The sequence below is a fragment of the Molossus molossus genome, unplaced genomic scaffold, assembly GCF_014108415.1.
Source record: "Molossus molossus isolate mMolMol1 unplaced genomic scaffold, mMolMol1.p scaffold_m16_p_16, whole genome shotgun sequence".
Taxonomy (NCBI): Eukaryota; Metazoa; Chordata; class Mammalia; order Chiroptera; family Molossidae; genus Molossus; species Molossus molossus.
The window spans coordinates 54,548,869-54,572,561 of NW_023425351.1; the positions used below are offsets into that span (position 1 = coordinate 54,548,869).

The window sequence follows — 23,693 nt, forward strand, 5'->3', positions numbered from 1 at the left end:
TCTGTTCATATCTCCAGATATTCTCCAGACCTCCATTCTTACAGTTTTCACTCTGTGCTTCCATGGGTGAACACATGCCAAACTTCTGGCGGCACAGAAAAAATAAGACAGAGAGTCCCTCCAGAAACAAGAACCAAACTCAATTATTTGAACTTAACTGGGAAAACTAAGGTTTGGGAGATGAGGGCAGTGATTTTAAGCAATACTTTCTTTCTAAAGACATAATGTATGCACTAAGGACTATTCTTATATGTATTAACTAGCTTCTGTTACCAAAATATGGTGAAATCCACCTTAATGATTTTAATAAGAGACACTCAAGAGTTTAAGGTAAATATCACTGATAGGTCGTGTAGCCTTTAGATAACTGTAAAGATCTTGACACTTGAATCTACCTTGGTTACCTGGAGGAGATACTGGAAAAAACAGTTGATTTATTATTTGTGAATCCCCTGTGGGCATTTTCCAATAATAATGAGGAATATTGAATTAGAAAAGATTGCATGAAATTTGTCCCTGACTTTAGCTGAATTAATCAATGATATTACATTGATTCTGGAAGACATTTAGGACAACCTCAACTTACTGTCCAGAGTTGTTAGAGATGGTAGAATTGCCCAAGACTTCTACCTTGAGGACCACAGCAATTGTTAATTGATCCCAGAGTACTTGGATTAATGCCTGAGACAGTGCAAAGATCAATGCAGAAATGAAAGAAGGAAGCCATCTGGCTTCCTAAAGTAGACATTGATGGTTGATGTGATTCGTTCTGCTAGTTCAGTCTTGGTCCCTGGAGGTTACCCTCCTTCTCTAATTTGGAGTCCCTTTGATAATAATCTTAATTAAATGCTGTATGATGAAAATTGAATGGATTTGTTTCCAGCCTCTGGCATTCAGATTAATCAGAGTGTCATACTAATAATGGAAATTCTCATGGGAAAGTGTACCAGAAGTTAAATGTTGCACAAATGATGGGTGGATATTGTCAGGAGGCAATTCTCCATAGGTCTATAATAGCTGCAGACATCTTGCAACCAAACACACTAACTGCCTTTGTTCTGAAATAACCTGTTAAAGTGTTTTTGTATATTGAACAAAAGGTTTCCCATTTGACAAACTTGGAAGATAGAAAGAGTGTCTCCCACAGAAAAAGTTTATTTACAGTCTTGCGAGATATAGTGTATCCCTAGAGCAAAGGAATGGGCATACATGCTGTCTGTTATAAAAGATCTGAATTTCTTATACTTATAGGTTCTTTTCCTATAATAATAATCCATTTTATGAGCACCTGTTATCTGGTCCTTGTCATGTGGCCATGTGGGAACTGGAGCTCAGGTAAGTGGCAATGATGCTGATATTCTGGCTACCATCCTTGTTGTGAAAAGCAAACTGCCCTTTGTCTCTGAACTAGGAGTATTCTGACTTCTGTTAGCAAGTATAATAGTGTGGCAAGCTAACATGTTAACTTGCAATTATGTGAAGATCTCAGACACTTCATAGTTCTTGACACATTCCTCTGAACATCCTGTGAGGCATGTACTGAGTCCACAAGGCTGAAAAAGAGTGACTACCAGAGTACCTATTTGGCAATCAATCAACAGCCTTACCAAAAGAACACACCACATTATCTCCCATGCTTTAATGAAACCAGCCCCTATAACATCTTAGAACTCTCGATTTCATTAAAAAACAAACAAACAAATAAACAATAACCCTCTAATAATTGGAAAAGGAGACAACTGTCCTTTATATTTATTACCTATTCTTCCCTAACTACTAGCAACTGCTAGATCAACTATTATTTGTGGTTTGAGGCAGTGGGACAGGTAGGGCGTTTACATGACAGCAACACAAAAAATTTAAGATTTTTCATTAGATCCTTGCTTCCTTTTCAGTGAACAAGAGTTGGAAAGGACAAAATATGCCATCATATGCAGCACAGGGGACCTAAGCATTAACTATAATGAGGACAATGGCATCATCAAAGCCTTCAGAAACATTCCTGGAATTACTCTGTATAAAGTAAGCAAACTGAAAATTTTGAAATTTGCTCCTGGTGGGCATGTGAGCCATTTCTGAATTTGGACTGAAAGTGGTTTCCGCAAGTTAGATGATATGTATGTCTGCCTCCCTCAATAGTAACTACAATCTTCCCATACACAAGATGCTCAGTACAAACCAGAGCAAAATCTTAAAAAGCCCTGAGATCCAAAGAACCCTCTGAGCTTAATAGAAGAAGATTCATTGCAGAGTCCTGAAGAAGAATCACCTGAGACCTGAGAATCATGTTGAAGCTAAACCTGTATGAAAAACCTGGTGCAGGAACACTATTACTCATCAGGCAGAGACCCACAAGCTCCAGTGCATTAAGCAGCTGCAGCACTAGAAGCCAAGTCAGATGTGAAGGGGGTTCCAGGCAAGAAGCCTGCGTCAGGGTAAGATGTTGGCATTCCACAGTGGTGGCTCCACCAACAGTGCACAAGGATTCTCTTTCCTCTACATCCTCACCAGCACTGTTGTTTGCTGATTTATTGATGCTAGCCATTCTAAAAGGTGTGAGGTGATACCTCATTGTGGTTTTAATTTGTATCTCTGTTGATTAGTGACAGTGAGCATTTTTTCTTGTCTATTGACCATCTGTATGTCCTCTTTGGAGAAGAAGCTATTCAGATCGTTTGTCAATTTTTTAATTGGTTTGTTTGTATTCTTGGTATTGGGTTGTATAAGTTCTTTAGACATTTTGGAAATTAACCCCTTATCAGATGTATCATTGGAAAATATGTTCTCCCATTGGGGGGGGGGTTCCTTTTTATTCAGTTGATGTTTGTTTTTGCTGTGCAAAAGCTCTTTAGTTTGATGTAGTCCCATTTGTTTATTTTTACCTTTGTTTCCTTTGCCTGAGGAAATATTTCAGCAAAAATATTGCTATAAGAAATGTCTGAGATTTGACTGCCTATGCTTTCTTCTAGAATTTTTATAATTGTGCGACTTTAGTCCATCTTGAGGTTATTCTTGTGTATGGTGTAAGTTGGTCTTCTAGTTTCATTTTTGTACTTATCTGTCCAATTTTTCCAATTCCCTTTATTGAAAAGACTGTCTTTACCCCACTGTATATTCTTGCCTTCTTTGTCAAATATTAATTGACTATAAAGGTATAAGTTTATTTCTGTGCTAGTAAGTTCCACTGATCTATATATCTGTCCTTGTGCTAGTACCATGCTGTTTTGATCACTATGGCCTTGTGATATAGTTTGATATCAGGTAGTGTGATATTTCTAACTTTGTTCTTCTTTCTCAAGATTGCTGAGGCTACTGGAAATGTTTTGTGGTTCCATATACATTTTTAGAATGATTTTTCTAGATCTGTGAAAGATGCCATTGGTATTTCAACAGGAATTGCATTGAATCTATAGATTGCTTTGGATAGTATGGACATTTTAATTATGTTAATTTTTCCTATCAATAAACATGGTATATGCTTCCACCTATTTGTATCTTCCTCAGTTTTTTTCTTCAGTGTCTTATAATTTTCCAAGTAGAGGTGTATTACTTCCTTGGTTAAATTTATCCCTAGGTACCTTATTTTTATTTTTATTTTTGCAATAGTAAATAGGACTGTCTTTGTAATTTCTCTTTCTTTAAAAAATTTTTTTTCTTTATTGATTTTTAGAGAGAGAGAAAGGGAAAGGGAGAGAGAGATAGAAACAACATCGATGAGAGAGAACATCGACTTGGCCGCCTCCCGCATGTCCCCCACTGAGGATCGGGCCCATAACCTGGGCATGTGCCTTGACTAGGAATCCAACTGACAACTTCTTAGTACATGGGTTGATATTCAACCACTGAGCCACACCAGCTGGGCAGTTTCTTATAATGATAGTTCATTATTGGTATATAAAAATGCCACCAAGTTCTGAATATTAATTTTATATCCTGCTACTTTGTCAAATTTATTTATTAAATCTAGTAGTTTTGTGGTGGAGTCTTTAGGGATTTTTATATACAACATATCACCTGAGAATAATGACAGTTTTATTTCCTCCTTTTTATTTTTTATTTTTTTATCTTCACCCGAGGACATTTTTCCATTTTTTTGTTCAGGTAGAGTGGGAGGGAGAGAGAGGAAAAGAGAGAGAGAATCATCGATGTGAAAGGGACACATTGAGTGGCTGCCACCCGCACGACCAACCAGGGCCGGGGACAAACTGCAACCGAGGTACATGCCCTTAGCGGGAACAGAACCTGGGTCTCTCTGGACTGCAAGCCAACGCTCTAACCACTGAGCCAATCCGGCCAGGGCTACTTCCTCCTTTTTAATTTGGATGTCTTTTATTACTTCTTGTCTGACTGCTGTAGCTGTCACTTCCAGCACTATGTTGAGTAACAGTGGCGAGGCAGATATCCCTGTCCTGTTTCTGTTCTTAAGGAAAACATTTTCAGCTTTTGACCATTCAATATAATGTGGGTTGTGGGTTTGTCATATATGACTTTAATTATGTTGAAGTATGATTCCTCTATTACAACTTTGGTAAGAGTTTTTAAATTATAAATGCATGCTGAATTTTATCAGATGCTTTTCCTGCATCTATTAATATCATCTTTTGATTTTTTTTTTTTTTTTTTTTTTAGAGAGAGAGGAAGGGAGAGGGAGAGATAGAAACATCAATGAGAGAGAACATCAACTGGCCACCTCCTGCATGCCCCCCACTAGGGATTGGGCCCACAACCTGGGCAAGTGTCCCGACCGGGAATCAAACAAGTGACCTCTTGGTGCATGGGTCAAAGCTCAACTACTGAGCCACACTGGCCAGTCTCATCTTTTGATTTTTATCCTTCATTTGGTTTATGTTATGTATCATCTTTATTTATTTGTAGATATTATACCAACCTTGCATCTCAGAATAAATCCCGCTTGATCACGGTGTATGACATTTTAATGTATTGCCAGATCTAGTTTGCTAATGTTTTGTTGAGGATTTTAGCATCCATGTTTATCAGGGTTACTGGCTTATACTTTTTTTTCTTTGCAGTATCATTATTTGATTTTGGAATTAGGATAATGCTGGACTCATAAAATGAGCTTGGAAGTTTTCCCTCCTCTTAAATTTTTGGAATTGCTTGAAAAGGAGAGGCGTTAGTTCTTTAAATATTTGGTAAAATTTGTCTGTGAAGCCATCCAGTCTAAAACTTTCATTTGCTGGAAGTTTTGTTTTGTTTTGATTACTGCGTCCATTTCACCAGAGCTCTGCTAGGTCTCTGCCTGAGTCTCCAAATCCAGCCCCCACCCAGGAGGAGCCCGCCACAGGTTACGGCTGGGTGCGCCCTGTGCAGGAGCAGGCTCCTGTGGGCCGAGGCCACAGAGCTTGGAAGGAGAGATCAGAAGAGTCTTTGCTGGCGGTGGAGCCAGCGGAATCCACATGAGGGGGGCAAGCACTTAGCCTCCACCCTGCTCAGCTGCAGCCTATGCAACATATTGCCCATGAGAGACAAGAGCCTGGAGGAGGCATGCTCCAGAGGTTCCAGCTCCCAGCAGCACTGAGTTTAGCAGGGCGGGGCCACTGGGATTTGGGAGGGCAGATCCTGAAAGTCTCCCATTGGGGGAGGTGCCAGCAAGCATGTCGGAGGGGGTGGGCACTTTCCCCCTTCCCTACCCCAGAGCCTCTGAGGGAAACTGCGGTTCAAAGGTCCCAGCTCTGAGCAGCTCTCAGATCCCCCCACAGAAATGAACTCAGCAGGGCGGGGGCTGCTGGCTGCCAGAGAGACAGGTCAAATGAGTCTCCCTGTGGGGGAATAGCATGAGCTGAGCTCACCAGGGAGATAGTACCCTACTACCGGAGATGTAGCCACACAACCCAGCACCCACCCATCTGCTTCCCAGACAAAGCCTCCCAGGGAGACATGCTCCATAGGTCCCAGCTCTGTGTGGCACTTGGATCCCCCTGCAAGAATGAGCTCAGCAGGGCGGGGCCACGGAGAGTGAAAGGGTAGGCTGTGATTCAAAGGTGGGGGAGGGGCCCTCGCCAGTTTGGCTCAGCGGTTAGAGCATAGGCCTGCGGTCCAGAGACACCCAGGTTCGGTTCCTCGGTTGCAGTTTGTCCCCGGCCCTGGTTGGGTCGTGAGGGTGGCAACCACACGATGTGTCCCTTCCACGTTGATGTTTCTCTGTCTCTCTCTCTCTCTCTCTCTCTCTCTCTCTCTCCCCCCCCATCTGAACAAAATATCAAAAAAAAAAAAAAAGGTGGGGGAGGGGACACTGGCTGTGACCTCAAGGTGGAAAAGAAGGGTCCCCTTTCCAAACCTACACAGTTCAATCACTCTCTGAGTTTCCACCAAGAGTTTTTCTAGAAAAAGAGTTTCCTAAAGGTCCCTGGGTGCAGCCAGCAGACCCCTCTGTAGGGCTCCAACAAGGCAGGGTAGTGTCCAACCCAGTAGTTGGAGGACCATGTAGCGCACTCCCCAGGCTGGGGCTGTAATAAGTGCTTGACTCTGGTAAGATCACCATCTGGGTCTCTAACAGCGCCCTCCTCTCCCAGAGAAACTGGATCTCCTCTGATTTTCACCACCAGTTGCTATGCAGGTTCCTCTACCCATCTCTGTTGCTCTGGGTTGGGGATTCCCGCATGGGGTTGAGCCCCTCTGTTTCTGGGTGGAGGGAGTTTTGCAGCCAAGATATCCCTCTGGCTTCTCAGCTGCAGGTACCTACCCTTTTCACATCTCTACTCTCCTTACCAATCTCTCGCTTCTCGTGTAAATATTTCAGTTTAGCTAACTTCCTGTTGGTTATCCGGGTTGTTTTCTCTATAAGTTAGCTGTAAATCCGCTTTGGCGCCAAGAGAAAGCGAGTTTCGCTTCCACCTACTCTACAGTCATCTCGGAATCTCTGAAAATATTTTTTTTTGTAAAATAATTTACATGATAAGCCAGTATAGCAAATGCTGCAGACATGAACTGGGTTGTCAAGACACAAAAAGAGGTGCCAAAGTGATGCACATGTTGAAACATTGGCACTTTTGGCACAATTTAAAAATAATTCATTTTTCATCAAGTCCTATTTGGGTAGTTAATTTTCTTCTCAAGATTATTTCCATGCTGCAATCTACATTTGTCTTGTCTTGTTTCCTTGGAATAAATAAGCTAAAGGTGACGGAAAGGGACAGTTGGAATGCAAGTAAGTGCAGCTCCATCGGTTGTGACCCCATTTCATTTCTTCCCGAGAAACACTTAGTGCAAAGTAAATCAGTGCCATTTACAGCTGGAAATACACTGTAAGTTTGACAAGGAGTCCGTCTTTGACACCGAACATCCAATTTATCTTTCTCTCCGTAGCCGTGTATGTCCAGTAAGAAGAGGAAGCGGTTTGCTGCTGCTTTGGCTCTGTGTCCTGTGTGCATCACAGTCCACTTGGCCCCTCTGTCGAGCAGGGATATGACATGTGTAACTAAGCGACCAACCACCCTGGCAGTGAGTACATGACTCCTTGGGAATGAGGGAGAGACTCCCTAAGAAAAGAGAATATATCATTCCAAGTTGTTTTTTGTTTTTTGAATCCTCAGTGCAGTTAAATTGACCAATGTATGTGGGTGAGGATGTATTAATTGAGTGATCCTCAGGAGACTTTGATTTAATTGCTGTGGGCTGGGGCCCAGGCATGGGTTTTTATTTTAAGAGCTCTCCAATTGATTGCAATGTGCAGCTGGGATGAAGACCACGGGCTTAATGACACCCTCAGGGTCTGATAGTGTCTCTCAGAGGTTGACCGCCTGGTGATGTCCCCCAGCTCCCTATTTTTATTCATTTCTTCTCCAGTTCCATCCTACTTCATCACAGAACTGCTGGGTTTCTTCCTGTACCCAGCTTCACCTACTTTACAGAAAAACAATGGGGAGGAGGGAAGTGTACGGCCAGAGAAGGATGCCTTCTGCTGTTTCCCTCCTGAAAATTATGTGTTTTCAATGGTTGCCTCCTCCTCGCCTCCCACCTCAAAACAGAAAGTGCGCTAGCTCCTACCCAGGGGCAAAGCCATCCCCTCTATTCTGAATCCCAGACCCTTCGAATTCTGAATTGTACCTTCCAATGTTGACCCGGTTCTCACCCGTACCTTATTCTCTCACGTGCACTGTACAGTTGCCCTTGCTTTTGAAGCTCTCGGATCTTAAAAACAGTCTCCCCAGCTGCCTGCTCTTGATCTGCTCCCCTAGCTCTTGCCTTTGCTTCATAGCCAGGCTTGTTTTTCACGTAAAGCCTCAATCTTCTCACCTCATTGCTCCCCAACTATAACCGCATGCCTTTCACATCAGCAAGTTCGATGGAAACGATTCCGCCAGGGTCACTGGTGACCTCGTGGTTGTTGAATTCAATGAGTTCTCACTTTCTTGACCCGTTCGCAGATTTTAACAGCGTCGCCCACATCTCATTTATAAAATCTCTCCCTGTGGTGTGATAACACCTTTCGCTCATACTGCCCATCTCTAGTTCCAGCTGCTCTTTTTAGTCTGCTTCACGGCCTCAACTTCTTTTCCTCTCTGTTACACGTCGGTGTCCTTTCGGTCTCCTTCTAACCCCTTCTCTGCATTTCTCTCATCACTGACTTAATCTAAAGTCATCTTGTTTAACATGGATTATTATAAGTGCCCCCAAACTAGAAACTTTGCTTTCAGGGTTGCCTCTCTCCTTTCATACTCCATGTTTCATAACATACTGTACCCTGGTATTTTGTATCATTGCACATGTGGTTCCCTCTATGTGATGTACCCCTCCTGCCCACCACCCTTCTCATGGGCCTTGTCTGCTCCATCTTCAAGGTTCAGCTCAGGTTCTTCCTCCTGGGGGAAGCCTCCTCTGTTGAGCCCTAGGACATTCACCTTTTATGTAGCTCTAGCATGGAGTTTATGATAAAGCATTATAATTGTGTTAACTTCGGAGTTTCCTCTTGCTCCCCGCCACAGAGAGTAAATTCAATGCAGGTATGGACTTTGTGTTTGCTTATTTTTATCTCTAGTACCTAGCACAATGTCTGATCAGCACATAATCATCACTAAGTAAATACTTGCTCAATGAATTCCATGAATATAATATCTTGTTTTTTTTTAAAAAGGCAAAACACAAAAACCTCCTCTTCTTTATGTATCCAAGCCAAAACCCAATATTCACCATGGTGTCAGCCCATAAGACTCTTCACAATAAGTTGCATCTGTCTGATCAAGCTTATCTCCAATTTTCCCACCCTCAGTAAGTTCATGCTCCTCCACAATTCATTTACCATTGTCCTGCACGCCTTCTAATATGGTCTCTTTCATAACCCTGCCGCTTTCTGTATAGTTATCTCTGTCTTCAATATATTTCCACCTCTCAGTTTCTGTCTGTCTACCTCTTCCTCTTCAATTCTTATTTATTTTTGTTATCCTCACCCAAGGACATTTTTTTTTTCCATTTTTTGTTCAGATAGAGTGGGAGGGAGAGCGAGGAAGAGAGAGAGAGAGAGAGAAACAGTGATGTGAAGGGAACATATCGACCGGTTGCTACCCGCACAACCCAACCAGGGCCGGGGACAAACTGCAACCGAGGTACGTGCCCTTAGCGGGAACCGAACCCGGGTCTCTCTGGACCGCAGGTCGAAGCTCTAACCACTGAGCCAAATCGGCCAGGGTGAAGTCTTATTTTTTATGGAAAAAAAATTTTTTTTAATCCTCTTTGAATCAAAAGCACTGGGTTCATATATCTGCAATATCTCTTATTGTGATGTATGGTAATCTATACTTTATTGTTGTGTTTTTCCCATTAAAGTAGACCATGGATCTTTTTGAGGGAAAGATCTTTTCTTGTTCATTTTGCCCCTTTACCAAATAAATAATTAGCACTCAAATAATAATATTGTTAAAAAAAATAAATGGTTTCCAAAATAAAAAAAAATATGTAATGATACTCAACTCTGAGATAAAGTGTCTAAGTAATATTTTCATGGTCAGTGAGATTTATTTCCCAAAGGTTACTATTATTATTTCTGTCTTCTGTTCTTTATTTGTTTTGAATTGTCCTTATGACTTAAATATTGTCTGTGTAACCATGCTTCTGTTGCTTTAGAGATGTTCTGTGGTTGTTTTATTTTGAATGTGCTGTGTTCTCAATGAGACAGTGAATTCCTCGAGGGCATGATTTGCTCAGTTCTATTCTGTGTTCCTTACATTGTGTTTAGAATGGTGAGAAATAAAACATTCATCCATTTAAGTATTTTTGAGTGTGTCTGGCATGTGCTGAGCATTGCTAGTTGTTGGGGATGTTGACACTTTACAACCATATTCACAAAAATTGTTGTAAGACTAGCTAAGCAGTATAATAACACAATTCATACCTTAATATAAAAAAGTCAAGTATGATCAATTCTGTATCAAGGATACAAACCACGATTTTTTAAATTTCAAATAAATTGAATTAAAAATGTCCCTCTTCATGCCAGTCATGTCTGTTTATATTTTGCCTATGACTTTTGTTTCCTTTTGGTGTTCCCAGGTTTGTATAGTTTCGTTTTGTATTGTATCTTTCACTGTGCATTACACAGTTCTATATTTTGCGTGCATGTACAAAGTAAGGCAGTTCAAGCAATCACACTGTGATCATTTTATCTACAAGCTCTCCTGCCCAGACCTAGCTCTACTGACATTTTAAAACAAAGTGATTTACACTGTGGAGAAGCTAAGGGAGGAAGCATCGCTCTCACTCCACTACCGTTACTTCTCCCATTATTTTTTATGTGATCAGAATTAGTGAACAGGCTATTAAGTCATCACAGATCTTCCAGTTGTTTTGTGTTAAATAGCACATTCTGTCAGCACACACAGAAAAGAAGGCTTTCTGCACTACAGGGGAATTTTGAGGAATCTCACAGATTTACTATAAATACAAAACACTCATTTTAAGAATTCTTTGAAATTCCCTTTCAAATGGGCAGTTTGTCCTGCAAATTTTAAATTCCCTGTAGTGCTCTAATTAATTTCCCATTTGTTCTTTCTTCCATAAAGATAACATATTTCAGAGTCCCCTCCCCCTTAGTTGTTTAGTTCAATTAAAACATCCATTGTTTCTTTGGTTATTTTTATTTCCTCAGTTATTTGTGCTTTGGTCATGGCAGGCTCTATTTTATTACCATTAAATTTCAAATCCTCAGGCTTTTAAAATGGTATGTGCTAAAAATTAAAGAGTTTTTTCTGTTTATTTTTTTCTCCCAAGTCTCCTAGAATTGTTCTTGGTTAATTATAAAAATTAAAACATTTATTTGCCATTTAATACTCTCAAACTATACTCCTTAACACATAACAGAATTAAGAATTATGTTATGATCAACTTCATTTTTCTATAAATACATTGCTTAAAATCAACATATCACAGGGGTGCATTTAATAGGAAATGTATGAACACAACTACTCTTTTACCATAAAACGAAATTATATTTTTAAACAGTGAATGAGATATAAAAGATCCACAGAATCTAATTACTGTCAAGCAGTGTGATGATTGATAACCATAGTTTTGGCACTAAATAAAACCAACAGTTGCCTATTTTTAAACCACCACTCAAAACATAGTGCCCTAGAGAAATGCAATATTCTGTTAGCAATTGTTTATCAGAGACAAATACTGGGCTACAAAGGTAGAGTATTGCTAGAAACTATATATTGCCACCCCCATTTACATGTCTAATCCTAAAGCCCAATGTGATGGCAGTAAGGGGGGGGGGGGGCGTTGGGAACAGAGTAGGTGATGAGGGTGCAGTTTTCACAAGTAGGAGTAGAGCTCTTATCACAGAGATGGAACAGAAAGCCCTCTCCCTTTCTCATCCTTTCCACCATGGAAGGCTATCGTTTAAAGTTTATAAAAGGAAGCTGGTCCCGACCAGATATCATTTGGGACTCCCAGCCCCCAGAATGTAAAAAATAAATTGCTTTCTTTTCATTACAGCTGCCAGAGCAGACTAAGATAAACATTGAACTAAAATGTTCCAAAATCCAGACAATCAGTAATTTTACTTAAGAATATTCAGAATTTCCAACTGAAAGAGGTGCATAGTAATCACCTTGTGCATAGGCTCTCATCAATTTTCAAGAAAGCAATTTGAAGTTCAATAAAGGTTAAGCAAGATGAGCCAGGTCATACTCCCACGCTGAGTGAATTGGAAATAGAAAGTTCTCCCTGATATCTGTGGAGATTTCTCCACCCCATACCAAACAGAATCACTCATTTGCTACCTATTTGCATATTTTTTCTAATAATTTGTGAAGTAGCCAGGATGTGTAGAATATATTCTGAACAATTATTGGAAGGGTGTCATTGAAATGCAAACTTCATAATTGTTCATGTAGTTTTAAATTTTAAATGATAGACATAAATGCACTATCTTTACCATCCAATGACATCTAAATGCCAATTTATCATTAAAATATGATCATTAAAGTTCAGCAAAAAAAATTTTTGTCAATATTATATAATGTATTTCAAACTATTGTTTTTAGAAAAAAGAGACCTTCAAGAAACCTGAAAGCATGATAAATATCCATATCTAGCCCATCTGTCTATCTTCTCCACCATATGCACTCTATTAATTGCCAATATCATCCTTATTATGCATCATCTCATCTGTAACATTGTTCCGTGAAACTAAGAAGGCATCAATCACAACTACAGGAAGACACTTACTATACGTGTTTCTGGTTGATAAATTTCAGCAGGTTCTGCTTTTCTCTTGGGCAAAATTTTCTAATTGCTTTCGCATAACAGGAAACCTTCTCCCAGGGCAACTTTCTCTAGTTACACCCAGCACCTTACTATTTTCTTAACCTGTTTGTCATAATAAATTAAGTCTGTCCAGAATATTTATTCAAAATGTTTATTTAGCAACTCTCATGTGAACAAAAAAATACGGGCATAATGGTCACTGGACTAAACATTATGAAGAAGAATAAAATAGGAGTAGGAACATATATGTAAATTAATTTAGAAACTGTGATCACTGACTCCCTTAATAAATACTAGTTAATAAGGGCCATCACTTTTAGGGTTGGCTAGCAATTACTTGTCATATAAACTGTATACCCATTTTTCACTTGATATGTAGAGAAAAAAAAATTACCCTTATTATGATCCTTCTATTTAATCAAAGGCGATAGGTGGATAAACCACACTGGTAACTTCCTCTTCTGGGCGGCAGTTAGAACAGATCCACTGAACAGTCAAGCTATTTCGAAGTGTTGGTTATTGTGTTCTTCGTGAGATCGTTTGGTTGAAGGACCAAGTCTACTGCCCATGAAATGATTAGGAACCAGTATATATGTACTGATTATGATTCACATATATATGAATCAATGTTAAATTATGTGGTGAAGACAGGAAGTGGGAAGTGATGTGAGAGAATGTGGGGGAGATAAGGGATGATTAAAATAGGAAAGAACTTTTGGAGGAAGTTAAAGGTAAGTAAGACATTGAAAGGTGGGTAAAATAGGTGTGCTTTAATTCAAGAAAGGTCAGCCTGGCTGGTGTGGCTCAGTGGTTGAGCATCAACCCACGCACCAAGAGGTTGCCGGTTTGATTCCCTGTCAGGGCACATGCCCAGGTTGTGGGCCTGATCTCCAGTGGGTGGCATGCAGGAGGCCGCCAATGGATGTTCTCTCTCATTGATGTTTCTATCTCTCTCTCCCTCTCCTTTCCTCTCTCTTTATAATCAATAAAGAAAAAAAATTTTTTTAAAAAGGAAGGTCAGATTTAGAGATATAAAAATAGGATGGTATTATGTTCAGTATTGAGATGTTCAAGTAGATTTTAGTATAAATAAATAACTGGCTAGAGATAAATTATGGAAGATTTTTGGATTTAGACAAGTCAATAATTACATATTATCATCAGCAGCAGCAGCACATTCATCAGCTCTATCAGTTGAGTGCTTCTATCCATATACTAAGTGCCTTTACATGGATTATCTCATTCCACCCTCACACAAATTCTCAATGCCCTATGAATATACTGATCAATTTGCTTTGGATTCCATACATATTAATGAACATTAGTAAGGATGCCAGATTAAATATTATATGGAATATACAGTATGTAATGGTTTTTATTATTTTGTATTGATTTGTAAGGATTGAACAGTAAACTAGGTAATATATAAAACACTAATTTGTTTAAAGACAGATTCAATTGTCTGTAAAATTCATATGAGAAAGACAGTGGATGATTAAATAAATAAGGAAATTAAAAGAACTTCTATGGTCTTCTGGTCAAGGTAGCAAAGTAGATAAACACTAGTCTCCTTTCCTCCCATCACCACATCAAAATTACAAAATGATAAAACAACTACACTTCAGAACCACCTAAAAATTAGCTGACCAGAACATCTATATCTAAAGATTTAAAGAAGAAGCAGAACCCACTTGGAGACTGTAGGAGGAGCAGAGACTTGAATCAGGCTGGTCCACAGCCACATGTGGCAGTTAGGAATTGGCAGCAAGCCCTGGATAGTTTGGATAGTTTGGATCAGTGGTTAGGGCTTTGGCCTGTGGACCAAAAGGTCATAGGTTTGATTCCCAGTCAAGGGCATGTACTTTGGTTGCAGGTTCGATCCCAGCCCCAGTCAAGGTTATGCAGGAGGCAACCAGGGAAGCAACCAATTGATGTGTCTCTCTCACATTGATGTTCCCCTCTCTCTCCCTCTCTCTCTCTTTCTCTCTCTCCCTCTCCCTCTCCCTCTCCCTCTCCCTTCCTCCCTTCTACTCTATCTAAAAAAATATTCTCGAAAAAGGATTTAAAAAAAAAGAATCAGCAGTAATATGAAGGTTCCCATTGAGGAGCAGCAAGGGATCTCACCCCTACCCTGGGCACCCCAGTAAAAAAAAAAAACAACACAACAATAATAAAAAACAAAACAGTGCCTAGACCAGGAGTCCCCACAACTGCTGCTGTGAAAATCACGGGGCGGAGGTGGGGGGTGGGGAGAAGGGCTGCTGTAGATCTAGGCATTTTCTTCAAATCCCTGAGCACAGACTCACTTACAAACACTCTCCCTAAGTTCCAACATAGGGACAACAGATCAAAAGTGCCAAGGACATACAGGGAGAAACTGAACTATCTGGCTTCAGGGACAGAGCTAGAGGGGAATTTCGCTCTGGGACTAAAGGGAAAGTAGGCACCCTTAAATCTTTGTGGGACCCTCCCTCATACAGCCTCAGGCTCAGGCAGGAGTGCTGACCAGCACCGCTGTTCCTTTATGGAGCCCTCCCCACAGCCCAGCCTGCAGGTGCAGGTGGGTGCCAAGTCTGAGTCTCCATCGACCTGGCTACACCATTCTCAACCTGGTGATTATCTGAGACACCAGGCCTGAACCTTTCTTAGAGGCTAACTCACACAAGTGGCCAGCCTGGGCTCACGTTGTGGACGGACTTTCTTTCTCTCCTTCCTTTCTTTCTTTCTTTCTCTTTCTTTCTTTCTTTCTTCTTTCTTTCTTTCTTTCTTTCTTTCTTTCTTTCTTTCTTTCTTTTCTTCCTTCCTTCCTTCCTTCCTTCCTTCCTTCCTTCCTTCCTTCCTTCCTTCCTTCCTTCCTTCCTTCCTTCCTTCCTCTCTCTCTTTCTTTCTCTCTTTCTTTCTCTTTCTTTCTCTCTCTCTCTCTCTCTCTCTCTCTCTCTCTCTCTTTTTTTTCCTGTTTGTCAGTTTATTTTGTTCATTAGATTGCACATGTAAGTGAGATCATATGGTATTTGTCTTTCTCTGACTATCTTATTTCACTTAGCATTATAATCTCCAGGTCCATCCATGCTGTTGCAAAGAGTAAGAGTTCCTTTCTTTTAAAGCTGCATACTATTCCATTGTGTAAATGCACACAGCTTTTTTATCCATTCATCTACCAATGGCACTTGGGCTGTTTCCAAATCTTGTCTATTGTAAATAGTGCTGCTACAAACATAGGGGTGCATATCTTCTTTCTAATTGATGTGCAGAATTCTTAGGATATATTCCTAGAAGTGTGCTAGCTGGGTCAAAAGGCAGTTCCATTTTTAATTTTTTGAGGAATCTTCATACTGTTTTCCATACAGTAGCTGCACCAGTCTGTATTTCCACCAAGAGTGCACTAAGGTTCCCTTTTCACCACATCCTCCCAGAAGCTGTTTTTTGTTGATTTATTGATAATAGCCATTATGAAAGGTATAAGCTGACATCTCATTGTGGTTTTAATTTGCATTTTTCTGATGATTGGTGACGTTGAGCATCTTTTCATATGTCTATTGGCTATCTGTATGTCCTCTTTGGAGAAGTGTCTATTCAGGTCCTTTGCCTATTTTTTAAATTCGATTGTTTGTCTTCATGGTGTTGAGGTGTATAGGTCCACAAATTCCAAACAAGTGACAGTGGTATTGGCATGTGGTCTTGCTAAGTGGTTCCAAACCCAGCACTAGTGGCAGTCAGACTCATTTCACAACAAAACCTCTCCCACGCACTTCTCCACCTAGCAGAGGTAGCTCACAACTGAAGATCATTTTGTAGCTCCTACCAGGTAGCGTAAGGCCAGGCACAGGCAGCAGCTGACATTATTCTCCATCAGAGTCCCTCCAAAGAGGCCCCTGAACCAACAAACTTGGTAAACAGATTCAGGCTACATCAGAATACCACCCAACTAGCAACACATATGACACACTCCAAGGGTGGACTCAGCAGGCACTGAGCCCTGCTAAAGCAAATCATTCTCCATGGGGTCAGACCCCATACAACAGCTTGTCCATTGTGGTAATGGCATCCTCACAGCTGGTCATCTGAGAGTCAGTCCTACCCACTGATGTGCCAAAAGCAATCAAGTCTCAACTACAGCAAAAGAACACAAGCAACCCACACAAGGGGAACCCCTGGAGCACCTGGCTCAGTAGATATCCTATGGAGCCCAGTATGGAGCCCAGAGACTGTGCCACTGGGCTCCATAGGACATCTACTATATAAGGCCACTCTGCTACCACTGGGAGTTGTAGCAGATCTACCTAATACATAGGAACAAACCGAGGGAGGCTGCCAAAATAAGGAAGCAAAGAAATGTCTCAAATGAAAGAACAGGACAAAACTACAAAAAATAAAATAAAATAACTAAAAAAAAAAAAAGATGGAGGCAAGCCACCTATCAGATACAGAGTTACAAGGAACTTCAGTGAACTTAAGGAAAGAACAGATTATTTCAGTGAGAATTTCAACAAAGAGAAAACATATTTTAAAGGGAGATAGAAAACATAAAAAAGAACCAGTCAGAAATAAACACTACAATAACTGACATGAATAATATAATAGAGGTCATCAACAGTAGATTAGATGAAGCAGAGAACTGAATCAGAAGTTTGGAAGACAAGGCAGCAGAACATACCCAGTGGAAACAGCTAAATGAACAAAGAATCCATAAAAATGAGAATGTTTTAAGGAACCTCTGGGACAACATGGAGCATACATACATTCACATCATAGAGGTACCAGAAAGAGAAGGGAGGGAACAAGTATTGAAAAAAAAACCTATTTGAAGAATAACAACAGAAAACCTTCCTAATCTGGTGAAAGAAGTACATTCAAGTCCAGGAAATGTAGAGTCTCAAACAAGATGAACACAAAGAGGCCCACACCCAATATATCATAATTAAGACAAAGAGAACTTTAAAAGCTGAAACAGAAAGAAATACAGTTAGTTAACTACAAGGGAGCTCCCATAAGACTGCCAGCCGATCAACAGAAACTTTTTAGGCATGAATGTATTGATACAAAATATTCAAAGACCAACAACTAAAATTATCCAACAAGGTTATAATTTATAATTAAAGGAGAAATAAAGAGCTTCCCAGACAAAAAAAACAAAAACATAAGCTGAAAGAGTTCACCATCATCAACCCAGTGTTACAAGAAATGATTAAGGGATTTCTTAAAAAAGAAAATATTAAAAGGATGAATAAGAAAATATTGTAATAAATAATATTCACAGTGACAAAGGTAAACACATAATAAAACCAGTGAATCAACCAACAATAAAGTTATTAAAAAGTTTAAAAAGCAAAAGTTGGAAGATCATGTGTAACTACAATAATAAATTAAGGAATATATACAAACACACACAAACAAAAGCTGCAAAAAAAATGACAAAAAATGTAAACATGGAGGGAGTAAAGTGGTAGTGATTTTAGTGTTCCAACTTAAAGCGACCATCAACTTATAACAGAGTGCTATAGACATAGGTTGGTATGTATGAAGCACATGGTAACAACCACAAACCAAAAATCTACATAAGATAGACAATAAATAAAGAGAAATAAACCCAAACACTACAGAAAGTCATTAACATACAAGAGAATAAGAAAGGGAGAACTATAAAACAATCAGAAAACAATAAATAAAGTGGCAATAACTATATACCTATCAATAATCACATTAAATGTAAAAGGATTAAATGCTCCAATAAAAAGACAAATGGATAAATAAGAGGTGGTACATATATACAATGGAATGTCACTTAGCTATGAAAAAGAGTATTTTATCATTTGTGACAAAAGAGGTGGACCTAAAGGGTATTATGCTAAGTGAAAAAAATCAGAGAGAGGAAGACAAATACCCTATAATTTCACTTATATGTGGAATCTAAAAAAACAAATAAATGGATAAACAAAACAGAAACAAACTGTAAGATACAGAAAACAGACTGATGGTTGCCAAGTGGGAGGGGTGGGGGAACTGAGTGTAATAGATAAAGGGATTAAGAAGTACTAATTGGCAGTCACAATATAGTCACAGTGATGTAAAGTACAGCTTAGGAAATATAGTCAGTAATTGTAATAACTACATATGGAGTCAGGTAGGTGTAGAATTTATCAGGGGATCACTCTGTAAGTTATATAAACATCTAACCACTGTGCAGTGTACCTGAAACTAATATAATATTAAATATCACAAAAAGTGACTCCCTGAAATTTAATCCCATTTCCAGTATATTTTTTTATTTCTTTTGCCTTCTTTTCTCATCCTTCCTTAATTATCTCTCCCATTACTCCACGAGTTGTTCACGTCTTTGTGCCCTAACAGACAAAAACATTACTTACTTAGGGGTTTCTAAATAAATATTGATTAAACATTAGTAAAAAACTTTAGTGCAATCAATCAGTATTCACTCTCTTAAATGTACCTTAGTTTACAAATGATCAATTCTCAAACAAGTGCTGTTTCTTTGAACATCATCCATGTCTAAAATAAACATTCTATATACCATTCAAGGGTGTAAGTCTGATTATTTGCATAAGCTCCAGCTTTGGGATAGCTATTGCACTTTCAACAAAGAAATAATGTTTCCATAACTGTAAACTGGCAAATATTTCATATATATATCCCATTTAGGAAATAAAATAATTGTCTGAGTTTGTGTAAAATCCATGATTATTAATTTCTGAATTGCTCTTTTTCTTTTAATTCATAATTTGCTGTTTGTGTGAACTTTCAGTTCATTTAAAATCTCCATTTCTTCATTGCTCAACCATGCAATACATAGACAGCAGCTATATTAATAACCCTCAAAGGTGCAATGCACTGATACTGCTATTTATGCTGCTGTCTGGAGAAAAGCATATTTATTCTGTTCAAGTATCCATGAGACATGAAAACTATTCTTTGTTCAGTCTCACAGTAGACAGTCATTTCAAAACTTCAATTACTATTTCAGCATGTTCCCTCCATTACTGTTTCCAGCACCACAACCAGTAATTTCTAATCGCAAAATGTACTTTATAAACCATACACCCATGTGCCTTGCATGCAATGAGGAAACAAAGCTATGTATAAATGCTTAATATCTGCAGAAAAAGGTAAAATTTAGATGAAATAATGTCAATATAAAATCTTGAACATGCACATTTTATACCTCCCAGCTAATGATGGATGACTACTGAATGAATGAAAAAAATATATGTATATATTTCATCTATCTTGGAATTGAAGAACAATAATAATACATTAGTATTCAACAAATATTTCTTGAGATTTATGTCAGTACAGAGCTGTTCTTTGTGATATAGAGTTTATAAAATAAAGTAACATATTTCTGTCTTTGAACAATTTACAATTGTAATAAATATTATCCATTATTTTTATTGAAATGAGAGAATTGAATGAAAAAAAGATGGTTTATAGTCTCAATCTTACTTTATGTAGACTTTAAGTTTCATTATCTAGCTATAACTTCTCTTCTTGTCTGAGATTTTGTTTATGCATTAACATTAGTCTTTCTTGAATCTATCCTCTATTTTCCCATTCTTTTTGCCACCAAAAAATACACACAGTCAGTGAAGCAGAAAACATGGATTGCACGATTCTGAAAACATCATTTTCAATATATTGTCCCTTATAACTATATTTTGTCTTAATTGGAGGACACCATCAAAAATCAACCTTATGCAACTTACTGTTCTATTCATTGTCAGAATATTGATGAAAGTAATTCTTGTAACACTTATTTACTCAGTGTTCACTTTATAAAGAACAAGGCAAGACATTTCAGACCCCAAATCCAGGAAAAAGTTTGCTTTTGCTGTATCATTGTTATACTTGTATTTCATGTACAATCGTTTTCATATAAACTGATAAGGTTTTCCTATTGGTTTGGCAGCTCTCATATTTGTCTAATATGCAAAGCATTCTTTTTTTAAAATTGATTTTTAGAGAGAGAGATTGATGTGAAAGAGAAACATCAATTGGCTGCCTCCTGCACATGCCCCAATGGGGGGTTGAACCCTCAACCTTTCGGTGCACAGAATGATGTTCCAACCAACTGAGCTGCCTCTAGGGCTGTAAAGAATTCTCAAAAGCTGTCTACAAACTTGTACATAAACTTTTGTGACTATTTTGCTCATTTTTTTTATTATCTCTATTTCAATATTTATTTATTTTTAATGCTATCACACTATATATCATTTTGTAAGCCTTTCAAAATTAGATGATTAATGAATAAACCTCTACCTGTGACTGGAAAGTTTTATGTGAACCTGAGAAAAATCTAGATTCTTTTTCTTTCTCTGGGTTGTCATTGTCAATTGAGTGGAATATACCCGTGGCTTCCATTTGATCATTTTCTATTTCCTCTTTTATGTTCCCAAATCCCCCTTCTCTCTCCATTCCATAGATAACCTTATTAAAGACTCTGCCATTTTCTAGGCGTTTGAACTTTGGAAAGTAACTGAATCTATGCTTTATATTCCTCATTTCTAAAATGGACATGAAAATGCCTCCATCAGTTTGTTTTGAGGACTAAATGAAATGAGGTGTACGCAGTGTTTTGAGGATTAAATGAGATGAGGTGTACGCAGTGTTTTGAGGATTAAATGAGATGAGGTGTACGCAGTGTTTTGAGGATTAAATGAGATGAGGTGTACGCAGTGTTTTGAGGATTAAATGAGATGAGGTGTACGCAGTGTTTTGAGGATTAAATGAGATGAGGTGTACGCAGTGTTTTGAGGATTAAATGAGATGAGGTGTATGCAGTATTTTGGGGATTAAATAAAATGAGGTGTATGCAGTGTTTTGAGGATTAAATGAGATGCAGTGTATGTGGTGTTTTGGGGATTAAATGAGATGCAGTGTTTACAGTGTTTTGGGGATTACATGAGATGAGGTGTACGCAGTGTTTTGAGGATTAAATGAGATGCAGTGTATGCAGTGTTTGGGGGATTAAATGAGATGCAGTGTATGCAGTGTTTGGGGGATTAACTGAGATGCAGTGTATGCAGTGTTTTGAGGATTAAATGAGATGAGGTGTACGCAGTGGCTAACAGTGCCTGGCACATAGAAAGTGCCGGTATTGTAGTAACAATGGATAATCTCCTATACAACCTGATCTTTTAGTTCCTTCACACTTGGAACAGCAGGAGATCTTTCCAGCCTCACAGGCACGGACATCGTTCTTTGACTCTATCTCGTCACTCCCTCCATTCCTACCTAGCCACTTGTTAAATTGTCCTTTTCTCTTCACAGTAGCTCTCAAATGTGTCCCTTCTCTATTCCTCTGGCATCACCCTTTTCCATCCCAGAGTAACCTGCAGGGTGTGGTGAATCCCTGAAAATGTTTGCTGAGGCAGAAGAAGAGCTAAGAGCACTGAAATATGCAGAGATGCCATCACTGCCAATACTAACAGCAAATAAGCAATCAAGAGTGCCAGGAGGCTAGGATGAGGTGTCCATTTTCAAACACAGCTTTATAAAGTTTAGGGAAAAAGGAAGGTTTCATTTAATTTAGGTGGAAATATTTAACTTGCAGAAAGGTTGTAGGAGTAAATCTTATCTGCAATTACTGGTAACACCAAAGCTAGAATATTCATTATTTGTCTTACATTAAATCAACTACAGGACCTGTGCTCCACGTCCACTGCCACCAACATCACTGCGATTGGACACCCAAGCAATTAAAATGGCAAATCGTACATGTGAAGGCAGAATATGGTTAAAATATTCCTATCATCCATATCAATGCCTATACAGGGTAATTTTTTATTTTTTTAAAAAAGGCTAACAAAGTTACCAGTGCTCTGGATTACATACTTTATGCTCTAATCTGTTGCTATGTGATTATTAGATTGCAATCCTAACACCGTGGTTCCCATATTATAGATTTTCAATAAATATTGTTCAATACATGAGGTAAATGTTTGCCTAAGGACTGCATTACACCTCAAAGTTTGAACTAAAATTTATACTCAATAGAACAAAGTTCAAACTATTAAAACCTGTGAAGAGAACACTTTTATTGGAAAGACTTTTCATTACCTTTACATACAGGCCTGTGATCACTCCAAGCAGCAAAGACTTCCGCTATTCGTTGGCAGGTGATGCTCTTAGCACCCTGCAGGACATAATCTTCATCACACGAAAACTGCACAGTGGATCCAAGGCTAAAATTGAACCAAGGATTAAAAAGCAGGATTAGAAGCATATAACTTAATGATCAGGCTCCAGGTCTACTAACAATATCCAATAGATCAAACATGTCCCAGAGTGACACAGTATCTTTCTACTGTGGAAACAAAGTAGAAAAGAATGACTTGAGCAAATGTCTAATAAAAGTCATAAACAGGTTAATCTATTGTAAATCAATAATATGCAAATATGTGTAGGGACTGTATAAAACTGTCGTCAAGTTTAATTATTTTATCAGTTGTAGAAGCCACGATTAAATGGTTGAGTGAGTGTCCCATCCTAAGTAGGTAGAAAATGTGAACCAAAAAGTAGACTTTCTAACTTCAACCCCAGTGTTGTGTTCATACCACATTACAGTACTCCTCCAGCAGGTATTTGTGTGTGCATGTTGATTTGGATATTTGCACATCCATGTCTATATGTATATGTTTACATATATTTAGGGCTGCAAAATTGTGTGGATTATTTATATAAAATTAACCCACCCTTTATTATTTACCCAACTACAATTTGGATTTTGCTTCCCTTTCCACTCAAGTGAAGTTACTAAAATGATCATTTTTAAAAGCCCTAATTGCTAACTGTAACAAATGCTTCTCTGAAATAAAAAAAAAACTCACCATGTACTTTCTTTTATAAAATCCTTAAACAGCAACTCACCAGCAAAATATATATACATAAAGTCCAATTTCGTTAAAATGACATAAAGAGCCTTCCAGCAATTAAGTCCCGGGCAACTTCCACAC

General features: G+C 38.7%; 1 protein-coding gene across 3 annotated transcripts in view; it reads right to left on the reverse strand.

Moving 5' to 3' along the window:
• CSMD3 (CUB and Sushi multiple domains 3) overlaps nucleotides 1-23,693 on the reverse strand; it is a 1,073,312-nt gene that overhangs the window by 605,692 nt on the left and 443,927 nt on the right. For all 3 annotated transcript variants that reach the window (XM_036263876.1, XM_036263875.1, XM_036263874.1), the window contains one exon: nucleotides 22,798-22,922. In XM_036263876.1, the coding sequence (XP_036119769.1) occupies nucleotides 22,798-22,922 (125 nt within the window). The remainder of the gene's footprint in view (nucleotides 1-22,797; nucleotides 22,923-23,693) is intronic.